Source organism: Budorcas taxicolor, chromosome 11 (genome assembly GCF_023091745.1).
Source record: "Budorcas taxicolor isolate Tak-1 chromosome 11, Takin1.1, whole genome shotgun sequence".
In the NCBI taxonomy this organism is placed as follows: domain Eukaryota; kingdom Metazoa; phylum Chordata; class Mammalia; order Artiodactyla; family Bovidae; genus Budorcas; species Budorcas taxicolor.
The window spans coordinates 131,660,250-131,673,332 of record NC_068920.1 but is presented as its reverse complement, the minus strand read 5'-3'; the positions used below and the strand labels follow the sequence as shown (position 1 = coordinate 131,673,332).

Below are 13,083 nucleotides of genomic sequence, written 5' to 3'. Positions count from 1 at the left end.
ACGGAAGCCTTCTAGGTTTTTAAGGTCCCATCAACAGATTAAGGTACATGTGAGTATTCCCTTCACCTTCATGTCAGCTGGTTTGGTGGAGAATTTATCTCTTCGCTCCCCATGTTCATCATACAGTAAGACCACACGGTCCACTGTGCAGACAGCAAATTTGGCATTGTTCTGGGACCATGCCATGCAGGTGACCTTTGCAGCTCCATCCTGCAGAGGTAAAGGGGACAAAAATAATCCAGATGCTGGTGGAGAATGCTAGTTCTAGTTCCATTAGCATTTCTAGGTCCATTACTTCTAGTGTGACTTTGGTCAATTTTCCTTCTAGCACAGTCCTTAAAACAAAGAGATGCCCATGATCTGTCCAGGTCTCAGGCCTCAGAGCCCTGGATGGTGGGAACAAACTGCTTCTAGAAACCATAATGCAAACGCACTAGGAGATGACACAGTAAGTAAGTACCAGTGTGTCCCTACAGTGGCCTTCTTATTCCCTCATTCTGCTACTGAAATGAATGCAACTGGTCTGATTAAGTTTTGGTCTTTAGCCATTAATTCAATTAATGTTTTTGAGTACCAAACTGAAAAAGGCACTTGGCCAAGGGCTGAGAGATAGAGACGAAGAGCAAAACATGGTTCCTGCCCAAAGATCTAAAAATGGAAAAAGTCCCATAAGGGAGGCACATACAAAGCACTATAACAGTTTGGAAAAGCCTGAGATAATTTTCCATTTAAATGATCAACACTAAGCTTTGAAGAATGGATACAGTTAAGTAGGGAAATTCTCTGAGGTAGAAGAAATGGCATGAGCAATAACAAGTTCTGGTGAATAAACAGTCATTTAATTTAGCTGACACTACATTGGTAATAGCAGAGCAGAAAGGGGAAGGCAGGAAAAACAGATGGAGGCCAATTCAGGAAGGCTCTTTGAAGCTAGGCTGAGTTTGGACTTATTTGGGAGAAAAGGGAGAGACAGTAAAAGTTCTGGAATGGGAAGTAAAATAATCACAGTTGAGACTTAGGATTCAAAAAATGCCTTTGTTTTTTATTTTTATTTCTGTCATTGTTGTTTTTTCCCTTAACAATCCACTTCACAGAGGCCCAAATTAGAAGTGATCAACTCCTGGTGAATTATTCTTGCCATGTCTGTCCCTTCCACCACCAGCCCTGGCGGTCTGTGCAGCAGGTTCTGCACTAAGGATTTCCCTCCTAGAAATTAAAAAAAAAAAAAATCTAGTTTCTGCTCCGTTTGATTAACTACTTGGGCTGTAGAGCCCTGGCTTAAAACATTGTTAATTTTTACTCCTAACCTACCCACTTTCAACGTCAGAGGTAAAAAGGGCCTTTTTTTCGAATCAAAATCGTCAAACCAGAATCAGAAAATAGTCACCCCACCACCTTTAGCCTTCTCCAACTCTTGACTAAATTAGGTTAGGAGTGTTGAAGGCTCCTCATCAATTGTTGCTGACCAACTTCCTTCATCATTTTGCACCATCCTGGGCACATAGTCCTTTCCTGCATCTGACAACACCTTATTTTGAAAAACTGAAGGGAGATTTCATTTCCAATTATTCCATTAGGGTAAAGGAATTTTCAAAACACAGATTCAAAGCAATGAGCACACCTCTCTTTTGTTCTAGTTTCCTTCTATTTTCCTAAAGCCACATGCTCTGTGAAGCCTTCCTGATTCCCATAATCAATCAATTCTCCTTTCTCTACAATATGTACCTCACAGGACTGTTGTGAGGATTAAATGAGGTAGCTGCTAAATCGCTTCAGTCGTGTTCGACCCTGTGTGACCCCATAGACGGCAGCCTACCAGGCTCCCCTGTCCCTGGGATTCTCCAGGCAAGAACACTGGAGTGCATTACCATTTCCTTCTCCAAAATGAGGTAGAGAAGAGGATAATAGCTAAGTTTTAACGAGCACTACAGATTAGGCACTTTGCTAAGTGTGTGAGATGCATTATCTCACTTTATCTCATTACTGAGTTAGATGCTACTTTTATGCATCTTTTCCAGATGGAGGCACAGAAAGTCTAAGTAATTTGCTCAAGTTTACAAACACAGTTTAAGCAGCAGTATTAAGATTTAAATCCACGTGTACCTGATTCTATAATCCACAACCCCAACTTCTTTATTTATGCTGCCCTGGTACACATTAAACATTCAACTATGACAGATATTCTTGCTTTGTATTATTTTTTCCTTTGAATTTTTTTTCCTTTGAATTTTGAATATCGTTCTCTCTTGTCTAACAGTTTTCCTGCTGCTTTTTAGTTTACAAGGTTCTCTTGTGTATACTACTGCCTTTAACTCTTTCCCTTAATCCCCTAAGGCTGCGATTACTATTATTCCCCTTTTCCAAATGTAAAAGTTTGGATGAGTGCTTAAAGAGCCTGTGCGATAAAGGCTAAAGTATCCGGTCATTTATTTAAAGTAGTGGTGACGCTAGGACTTGAATTCTGGTCTCCTAACTCCAAAACCCAGCCTTTCTTCAGCATGTTCTAGGGTTACATCCCTAGTGCCCAGCCTCTTCTGAATCTGAGATTTTCACCACCAGAACGAACGATGTGGTCGCCTGTACTCCCTTCGGTGGGACATGCACCTAGAGCGCTCATTTAAGCGATGTAGATTATTGTTAGTTGTTTACACACGCGTTTCTTCCTCTAGTACGAGCCTCTCGAAAGCAAAGGCAACAACTGAGGAAGTTCTGGAGCCCCTGGAGCCCCAGCATGGGACCTGGTACACAACTGATCCGTTAAATGAAATGAACTGAAAGCTACGGTGCTCAGCAGCCCCCTCTCCCCTACTTCACACTCTATCGAGGGAGCAGAGTCCGTCTCACCGCTAAAGCCTTCGGTCTTCCGCACACAGTAGGCGCTCACCATTTTTAAACTTCAATCCCCCACTTTCCGTGGAACACTAAGGCGGGCGAGGGAGGGAAGAGGCACGCGACTCCTCACCTGAGGGCTCAGCAGCGTCCTCAGGTGCTTCAACTGCATGACGAACACCTGTCTCTCAGATGCCTACAGACAGCGACAACTCCCGTGGTTACCTGGACAACCCGCCACGCAGCCGCAGCGACGGCCGCTGACGCACTAGCGACCTGAGCGCGACACGCGTCGCAAGGTCACCACGCAGTTTCGCAGCTTAGTAAACAGAGCGCGCGCAGGCGCGTTGAGATCTAGGGCGGGACCCTGAGAGGGTTTGCTGACTTCTCTTCTCGACCAATCCCGTCGCGGCATGCAAACCCAAACTCCGGCCACTCCCACAAGCCTTCGGCAAACTCCGGGGTCCTATGTAATCTTAGTCTCTCTAGGTGTTTGATGTTCGTAAACGCGGCTGAGCGCTTTCTTTTAATCCTCACAACCCTGGAGAAAAGCACGGCAGTTGCTCTTACAGGCCTTTTACAGTTGACAGAATTGAACCCAAATAGGTTATATAACTTGCACAGGATCACAAGGCTAATAATGAATACTCAGTATGTGTCTGCCAGGTACGGTGCGAAGTGTTGTACAGGTCTCACTTAATCTCAAAGCCACATTTTGACGGTGATAACATTATTAGTCCCTCTTTACATAACAGGAGACTCAAGATTAGAGGGCTCGCTTGTCTAACCTAACACAGCGGGTTAAGGACGAACTGGGATTCAAGCCAGAGCTGATACGTTTATACACCCTTTGGATTCCTTCTCAGTGTCTAGCTCCTTATCTCCGTGCCATGCTACTATATATCGTGTGACACTCTCATTCCCAGAAATGATGTATCCAGAGTCTGAGAGAAATGTGCTTTGTAACCAGTGGTCAGAGGGAGGTAAAGCACCCTACTTTTGAACTGAAAAACGGTGGGTTTAAGACTCCTGCTTAGATCAGGATGCTTTTATGGTTTAGGGCAGAGGGCAGACCAAAGCTTGGCTCACCTAACAGATTTAGTCTTGTGATAACCGGGCTTGGAGCTTGGATAAGTATCAAAGATACTTCTTGACTTTGGATTGGGGTTCCTTTCAGAGGATGTAATTGATGTAATTTCTTATAACAAAGTAGAGTGATCAAGATGCAGAAAAGGGAAGTTATTCATAAGCCTCCACTGGAGGGTCATACGTTGACTGATCACATGAAGACTGTTACCTTCCAGACAGTGTAGCTTGTGCTGTCCAGAAAGATTCTGGGTTCTGAAGTCTTTTCCCCTTAGTGGTTACAGATGTCAACAGGTATTTCTTTCACTGGCACCAACCTCCCCTTGGAACTTGGGAAAAAGTGGAGGACAGTCCCTATTTTCATAGGAAACAAGTAAGCCCCAGAGCCCAAAGTATAATTCTTTTGACAGGAGAGTTCCAACCCCAGTTTTATTTCCAGAATGCTCCTCTGGATATAATGGCAGAGAGTAAATATAAACTCATTTATTCTTTATAATTATTATTGGCTTTGACTGAATGAACAGAGAGACATACAGACAGACAAAAGGGAAAGCATGGACAGGGAAGAATAGGCATAGAAATGCACAGGAGAGGAACACTTTGCCCCCCAGGGATCCATTAACCTTTAATTTGTTCCAAAACCCTGTTCAGTCCTTTACTGATTACTAGCTCAGTGTTGATGAAGTCAGTGGAATAAATGAAGAGTTGGGGTGCCAACGTGGGCAGTGAAGATAAAAAGGCTCCTGGCCCTCTCATGTAACATAACTTTATTTTCCACTGGTGCACAAAGAATTTATATCCTCCATTTTTCCCCCCTGTTCCTCCTTCTTAGTCAACAAAGCAAAAGAATCGAGGGCCCTAGTTTTCTATGCCCCTTTCTGGCCCCTCTCCACCCATTCTAGACTGAAGAATCAAAGCAAACACCTTCAAATACGAGTCTGCTCCTGTCAAGTTGGTAGTGGTGGTGTGAGAGGCCCTTGTGGTCAGGGGAGAGGCAGTGGAGAAGTGTCTTCAGCATACTAGACAGTATCGCATATAGTCAGCTGCAGTTTGTCCAAGAACCTTTATTGGAAAAATGTCCAAGGGGCGAGACCACCAGCAGCTGGAGGGGCTGCCCGTGAGAGGGGGAGCACCTGAGGCTCCATGGAAGACGTTGGAGTAGTGCAGTGCAGCGTCTGCCTCCAGATCCAGACAGTTCCTTTTATTTTCTGGGGGAGAGGGAGTGTCCACAGAAATACTGCTCTCTGAGACCCGGAGGCAAGATGTGGGGGCAGCTGGGGATGCCAAGGGTCTTGATGCAGGTGAAATGGGGGCCCCATTTGGGACCTAATGGGATAGGGTTGAACAAATGACTCTCCTCTGGACCTGGGGGGTGGAAGGATATATCCCATCTGATATCCACTCCCCAGGTCCAGGGGCTCAGAGCCTAACAGACCTACCTTCTGGCCCTGCTCACAGTGGAAAGAGGATGGATACCAGGCCTGAGATTGTGGGAGTGCCATTACCCTCTGGGAAACTGTGGGATCCTTCAATCTTGAGCGGATCACCATCTTGGGCTCTCCCTGACCCCAGCCCCAGCCCCAGATTATTAGTGCATCCGTCTTCTGGTTCTGCTTCTTCACTCATACGTCAATAGTATTGATGGATGGTGACTTTTTCTGTGAAAGAAGATGGCCTGAGTCTCTAATTTCAGGAAAGTGATAGTTTCCTCTATCCCAAATTTCCATTCTCCCTCTTCTTCTGCCCCTCCGTGCCCCTCCTCCTTTTCCCTCGATGCTTCTAGACACAACCCCCCCACTTCCCGCCCTCACTGGCCCCACATCACCTGTCTTGTCCCCACTGGCCTTCCCTGAGGACTCTGTTCCGGTCCCTTTCCCTTCTCCTTGGGGTTGTTGTTGGAGTCATTGTCCTTGATGATGTCATACTGACGGCAGAATAGCCCGATTACAGCTGAAACACAATCATACAATCTGAGCCTTGATCTTGACCTCCCCACTCATAGCCCTGAAGGGCAGGGACATATCCGCCATTTCTAGAAAATCAAAGAAGAAAATCTTTGAATTCCTGTTTCCCATGCACATTACATTCTTCATCATCCTTTCTGGGCTCCCAATAGCCTCCTCTCCCTTTCTTCGAACTTTTCCTGCTTATCTCCTACAACTGAACATCTCCCCACACCGTTGCTCTCACCTTCTCCCTACAACCTTCACCGACTCCCACCTTCACTCAGCCCCACTTAATCCACAGTCCCCCATTCAGGTGCTTACTCACCAGCCCACATGAGCAACACCACCACAATGATGACCACCTCCCCCGTCTGCAGTGGTCGCTCTCCATCCAGACCCTCCACTGTGATGTCACCTGAGAAGGAAAAGAAGACAGACCCCAGGTTCTGGGGAGCAACTAGAGAGCTATGCCTGTGCAGACAGTTCAGGATGGAGTTGCTGGGGACTAGAGTCAGTGTAGACCTGTCGCAGCACCGTTGCTGGTAACCACTCTCTGGGAAGCTGTTGGTGGACAGGTGGTTAGAGACCAAACAGCAGGAGGGCTGCAGGGCAGGTGCTCACTCATGCAGGCTGCAGCTGCTATGAACTGAGGCTGGGTAAAAGGAAGCTTTAAAGCCCTTCCCCCCAAACAAGTCCTTACCAGCCTGTCTATACTCAGTCTCCTGCCAACCTGCTTTCCTTCCTTTCCTGGCAGTACAGTGAATTATATCATCCTTCTACTCATCTAAGCTAGACTGCTGCTTGCTCTGCGGAAGTAAACAGGAGGCCAAAGACCAGGTAAACAGTCAGAGAAGCCAAAGCTTTAGGGGGTGAGGAATAATCAAGACTCTCACCTGGGCTTGAGCTGTTGGAGGGTAGCCGATCAGACCCCTTGAGAGTTCGGAAGTGCACCCGCGGCCCTGGGGGGCTTTCTCCCCGGAGGCCAATGCTCCTGACCTGCACTGTGTAGTCACTGTCTTCAGCCAGGCCCCAGAGAGCACAGGCCCGAGTCGTGGTGTTCACCTCTCGGATCACACGTTGCCCAGGGCCATTCTGTCGCTGCAGGGAGATGATGAGAGAGGAGGACAGCCTCACCCTGGTCCCAGTCCACAAAGCTTAGCCCAGGATTCTTGAACACCCAAGCATTCTGGAGGACTGGGGTGGGAAGGACAGCTTAAGCCAGGGAACCCCAGCTACCTGTCTCCCAGGGCAGGGAGGGGAGTTGGTGGGGGTGGGGGGCGGTGACCAGAGGGAATGCTCAGAGATCCAAGGACACAGGTTGGGGCAGCAGAAGGGTGATTCATACTTGCTGGGAAATGGAGTAGCCAATGACGATGTTGCCTTCTGGGACGTCCCAGGACACAGTGGCCGAGTTGGCTCTGAGGTGAGTGACTGTCACATTCACAGGAGATGGAGGCCGGTCTACGGGCGCCAGTGTGTGAACAGGTTACCAGGGTCCACCCCCAGACTAGCTCTGGTGACTCCTCACCTGCTCCCCTTTTACTCACCTGCTCGCACAAAGCCCAGGTCGCAACTGACCAGCAGGAGGACCGTGGGGCTTAGATATGGGGAGAGGGGCATTAGCGAAGCCATGGTCCCCACCGAGTCCACTGGGAGGCACCCGGGCATCCGCTTGACATCCAGGCGGGGCTCCTGGAGGTGGCAGGAGTTGGGGGGGGGGGCGGGGGTCAAGGACTTGCCAGAAAGCACAAGCGGGCAGCTGCTCTCCCTCCTCCCCACACCCCACAGCAGCCCTAGAACCCCTCTTTCCCCTTGCCTTGCCCACCGCCGCAGCACACCGGTGCCCTCAGTTCGCGCCTCTGCTCTGCCCACACCCACCTCCGCCGGTCCTCGCGGTGGGTCAGGCCTCGGGGGGCTGCTCGGTGCCCAGAGGGCGGCCCATCGCCGACTCCGTGGCGCTGTCCCTACCCCATCCCGGCGCGGGCCCGGCCAGGCGGGCAGCGCGGGACCGAGCTGCGGGCAGAGAGCGGAGGCGTAGCGGGTGCGGGCCGCGGGGCCCCGGAGCCCCCAGAGCTCGGACCGGCCGCGCAGTCTGTCCGGGAGCAGGGGGCGGTGCCCGCGCGGCCTGGCGGCTGGCCTGGGTCCCTGGGGCGCGAGGCAGTGCGGCTGCCCCCGCCGGCCCCTGCAGCACGATGTGACCGTCCCGGCGCGCCAGCTGCCGTCTTCTGCAGAGCTGGCCTCGGTCGCTCAGCCGCAGCCCGGCCGGGACGTGCGGGCCCGCCCAGCCCCGCTGGGGTTCTCGCCGCCGTCATCACCGCCCCCCCAACCCGGTTCTTTCGGGGCTCCTCCCACGACCCTCTCATTGGCGGCCTCCAGGGCCCCCCATCCCTCCTGATCCCGGCTCCCGTCTGCTGAGCCCCCGCAGGGGGGTGGGGGGAGGGGACGTCCGGAGAGGCGCAGGTGCGAGGGTCTCCGGATCTGAGAGGCCCCTCCTCCCCAGATGGAATTAGCCAAGTTGGGAAGAGGAACTCCACCTTCGGTGCGCGAGGGGACAGAGTCATGGAGATAATAATTATTTTGACAATCTCCTACTTGTAGACTGCGTCAGCTTTTAAGTCTCTTCCCCATTCATGACTGATATTGATTCCCTTCCTTCTCTCATTCATTCTTCCACTTATTAGGCAAATATTTATAGAGCTTTCTCTATGTGTCTGACATGTTAATAGCTGGAGATACAGCGATTATTAAGGGTTTTGGGTTTATAGGGGAAATTTAAAGACCGACGACCTGTCTCAGCTCTGCGACTCACTGTGTGACCTTAGGCAAATAGGTTAATCTAAGTTTCAGGTTTCCCACCTGTAAATCAAAGAATGCAAAACCTCACAGGGCTGCTGTGAGGATCAAATGACACAATATTGGGGAACGATTTTTAAAAATCTCATAACACTGTGTGAAGAGAGATTATTCTTAATTTGCACCAATTTGTTAGTTACGTCATTTATTCAATAAACATGTAAATCCATAAATTATTTCATGCTTTGGTTGAGCATGAGACCTGGAGTGAGAACCTGGATGTGAGTCCCAGTTCTCTCCACTGTGTAATCTTTAGCAACTAACTTAACTTCTCTGAGCTTCAGTTTCATCATCTGAAAAATGAGCATGTCAATATCACCTTTTTTTTTTAATTGAATTATCAGTTCAGTTCAATTGCTGAGTCGTATCCTACTCTTTTCGACCCCATGGACTGCAGCACTCCAGGCTTCCCTTTCCATCACCAACTCCCAGAGCTTGCTGACACTCCTGTCCATCTAGTCGGTGATGCCATCCACCCATCTCATCCTCTGTCATCCCCTTCTGCACTGCCTTCAATCTTTCCCAGTATCAAGGTCTTTTCCAGTGCGTTAATTCTTTGCATCTGGTGGCCGAAGTATTGGAGTTTCAGCTTCAGCATCAGTTTTTCAATGAATATTCAGGACTGATTTTCTTTAGGATGGACTGGTTGGATCTCCTTGAAGTCCAAGGGACTCTCAAGAGTCCTCTTCAATACCACAGTTCAAAAGCATCAATTCTTTGTTGCTCATCTTTCTTTAAAGTCCAACTCTCACATCCATACATGACTACTGGAAAATCCATAGCTATGACTGGATGGACCTTTGCTGGCAAAGTAATGTCTCTGCTTTTTAATTTGCTGTCTAAGTTGGTCATAGCGTTTCTTTCAAGGAGCAAGCGTTTCTGGATTTCATAGCTGCATTCACCATCTGCAGTGATTTTGGAGCCCCTGTATATTGTCACCCTGCTTATTTAACTTCTATGCAGAGTACATCATGAGAAACGCTGGGCTGGAAGAAGCACAAGCTGGAATCAAGATTGCAGGGAGAAATATCAATAACCTCAGGTATGCAGATGACACCACCCTTATGGCAGAAAGTGAAGAGGAACTAAAAAGCCTCTTGATGAAAGTGAAAGAGGTGAGTGAAAAATTTGGCTTAAAGCTCAACATTCAGAAAATGAAGATCATGGCATCTGGTCCCTCACTTCATGGCAAATAGATGGGGAAACAATGGAAACCAGTTCAGTTCAGTTCAGTTCAGTCGCTCAGTCGTGTCCGACTCTTTGCAACCCCATGAATCGCAGCACGCCAGGCCTCCCTGTCCATCACCAACTCCTGGAGTTCACTCAGACTCATGTCCATCGAGTCAGTGATGCCATCCAGCCATCTCATCCTCGGTCGTCCCCTTCTCCTCCTGTCCCCAATCCCTCCCAGCATCAGAGTCTTTTCCAACGAGTCAGCTCTTCGCATGAGGTGTCCAAAGTACTGGAGTTTCAGCTTTAGCATCATTCGTTCCAAAGAAATCCCAGGGCTGATCTCCTTCAGAATGGACTGGTTGGATCTCCTTGCAGTCCAAGGGACTCTCAAGAGTCTTCTCCAACACCACAGTTCAAAAGCATCAATTCTTCGGTGCTCAGCCTTCTTCATAGTCCAACTCTCACATCCATACATGACCACTGGAAAAACCATAACCTTGACTAGACGGACCTTAGTCGGCAAAGTAATGTCTCTGCTTTTGAATATACTATCTCGGTTGGTCATAACTTTTCTTCCAAGGAGTTCAGTTTAGTTCAGTTCAATCGCTCAGTCGTGTCCAACTCTTTGCGACCCCATGAATCGCAGCACGCCAGGCCTCCCTGTCCATCACCATCTCCCGGAGTTCACTCAGACTCATGTCCATCGAGTCCATGATGCCATCCAGCCATCTCATCCTCGGTCGTCCCCTTCTCCTCCTGCCCCCAATCCCTCCCAGCATCAGAGTCTTTTCCAAAGAGTCAACTCTTCGCATGAGGTGTCCAAAGTACTGGAGCTTCAGCTTTAGCATCATTCGTTCCAAAGAAATCCCAGGGCTGATCTCCTTCAGAATGGACTGGTAAGCGTCTTTTAATTTCATGGCTGCAATCACCATCTGCAGTGATTTTGGAGCTCAGAAAAATAAAGTCTAACATTGTTTCCACTCTTTCCCCATCTATTTCCCATGAAGTGATGGGACCAGATGCCATGATCTTTGTTTTCTGAATGTTGAGCTTTAGGCCAACTTTTTCACTCTCCTCTTTCACTTTCATCAAGAGGCTTTTTAGTTCCTCTTCACTTTCTGCCATAAGGGTGGTGTCATCTGCATAGCTGAGGTTATTGATATTTCTCCATGCAATCTTGATTCCAGCTTGTGTTTCTGCCAGTCCAGAGTTTCTCATGATGTGCAGAGACATTAGTTTGCCAACTAAGGTCCGCCTAGTCAAGGCTATGGTTTTTCCTGTGGTCATGTATGGACGTGAGAGTTGGACTGTGAAGAAGGCTGAGCGCCAAAGAATTGATGCGTTTGAACTGTGGTGTTGGACAAGACTCTTGAAGGTCCCTTGGACTGCAAGGAGATCCAACCAGTCCATTCTGAAGGAGATCAACCCTGGGATTTCTTTGGAACGAATGATGCTAAAGCTGAAACTCCAGTACTTTGGCCACCTTATGCAAAGAGTTGACTCGTTGGAAAAGACTCTGATGCTGGGAGGGATTGGGGACAGGAGGAGAAGGGGACGACCGAGGATGAGATGGCTGGATGGCATCACGGACTTGATGGACGTGAGTCTGAGTGAACTCCGGGAGATGGTGATGGACAGGGAGGCCTGGCATGCTGCAATTCATGGGGTCGCAAAGAGTCAGACACGACTGAGTGACTGAACTGACTGAACTGAACTGAACTCTGCATATAAGTTAAATAAGCAGGGTGACAATATACAGCCTCGATGTACTCCTTTTCCTATTTGGAACCAGTCTGTTGTTCCATGTCCAGTTCTAACTGCTGCTTCCTGACCTGCATACAGATTTCTCAAGAGGCAGGTCAGGTGGTCTGGTATTCCCATCTCTCTCAGCATTTTCCACAGTTTATTGTGATCCACACAGTCAAAGGGTTTGGCATAGTCAATAAAGTGTCAGACTTCATTTTGGGGGGCTCCAAAATCACTGCAGATGGTGACTGCAGCCATGAAATTAAAAGATGCTTACTCCTTGGAAGGAAAGTTATGACCAACCTAGATAGCATATTCAAAAGCAGAGACATTACTTTGCCGACTAAGGGCCGTCTAGTCAAGGCTATGGTTTTTCCAGTGGTCATGTATGGATGCGAGAGATGGACTGTGAAGAAAGCTGAGCGCCAAAGAATTGATGCTTTTGAAGTGTGGTGTTGGAGAAGACTCTTGAAGGTCCCTTGGACTGCAAGGAGATCCAACCAGTCCATTCTAAAGGAGATCAGCCCTGGGTGTTCTTTGGAAGGAATGATGCTAAAGCTGAAACTCCAGTACTTTGGCCACCTCATGTGAAGAGTTGACTCATTGGAAAAGACCCTGATGCTGGGAGGGATTGGGGGCAGGAGGAGAAGGGGACGACAGAGGATGAGATGGCTGGATGGCATCACTGACTCAATGGACATGAGTTTGGGTAAACTCCGGGAGTTGGTCACGGACAGGGAGTCCTAGCATGCTGCAATTCATGGGGTCGAAAAGAGTCGGACACGACTGAGTGACTGAACTGAACTGAAAAGTAAAGTCTGTCACTGTTTCCATTGTTTCCCCATCTATTTGCCCATGAAGTGATGGGACCAGATGTCATGATCTTAGTTTTCTGAACGTTGAGTTTTAAGCCAACTTTTTCACTCTCCTTTCACTTTCATCAAGAGGCTCTTTAGTTCTTCGCTTTCTGCCATGAGGGTGGTGTTGGCTGCATATCTGAGGTTACTGATATTTCTCCCAGCAATCTTGATTCCAACTTGTGCTTCATCCAGCCCCGCCTTTCACATGATGTAGTCTGCATATAAGTTAAATAAGCAGGGTGACAATATACAGCCTTAACATATAACAAAATCGTCTTTTTTTAAATTGAATTATAGTTGACTTACAATGTGTTAGTTTCAGGTGTACAACAAAGTGATTCATATATATATATGTACATGTGCCAGTGTGCTCACTCAGTCAAGTCGTGTCTGACTCTTCGTGACCCCATGGACTGTAGCCTGTCAGGCTCCTCTCTCCATGGAATTGTCCCAAGCAAGAATACTGCAGTGGGTTGCCAGGAGAAGGAAACGGCAACCCACTCTAGTACTCTTGCCTGGGAAATTCCATGGAGAGAGGAGCCTGACAGGCTATAGTCCATGGGGTCACGAAGAGTCGGACACCACTGAGC

The 13,083-nt window shown here is 48.5% G+C and overlaps 2 protein-coding genes across 2 annotated transcripts in view; both read right to left on the bottom strand.

Moving 5' to 3' along the window:
- IFT172 (intraflagellar transport 172) overlaps positions 1–3,088 on the bottom strand; it is a 36,992-nt gene extending 33,904 nt beyond the window's left edge. The window contains exons 1-2 of the mRNA XM_052647756.1: positions 2,963–3,088; positions 67–210 (exon numbers count right to left, since the gene is read on the bottom strand). Of these exons, the coding sequence (XP_052503716.1) occupies positions 67–210; positions 2,963–3,001 (183 nt within the window). The 5' untranslated portion in view covers positions 3,002–3,088. The remainder of the gene's footprint in view (positions 1–66; positions 211–2,962) is intronic.
- Positions 3,089–4,973: 1,885 nt separating this feature from the next.
- Positions 4,974–7,935, bottom strand: FNDC4 (fibronectin type III domain containing 4). Its single transcript, XM_052649272.1, has 7 exons — positions 7,740–7,935; positions 7,409–7,553; positions 7,207–7,322; positions 6,755–6,959; positions 6,187–6,276; positions 5,741–5,865; positions 4,974–5,573 (listed from the first exon to the last, which is right to left on the bottom strand). The coding sequence occupies exons 2-7, from the start codon at positions 7,527–7,529 to the stop codon at positions 5,538–5,540; spliced, it is 693 nt and encodes a 230-aa protein (XP_052505232.1). The 5' UTR covers positions 7,530–7,553; positions 7,740–7,935; the 3' UTR covers positions 4,974–5,537.
- Positions 7,936–13,083: the final 5,148 nt, after the last annotated feature.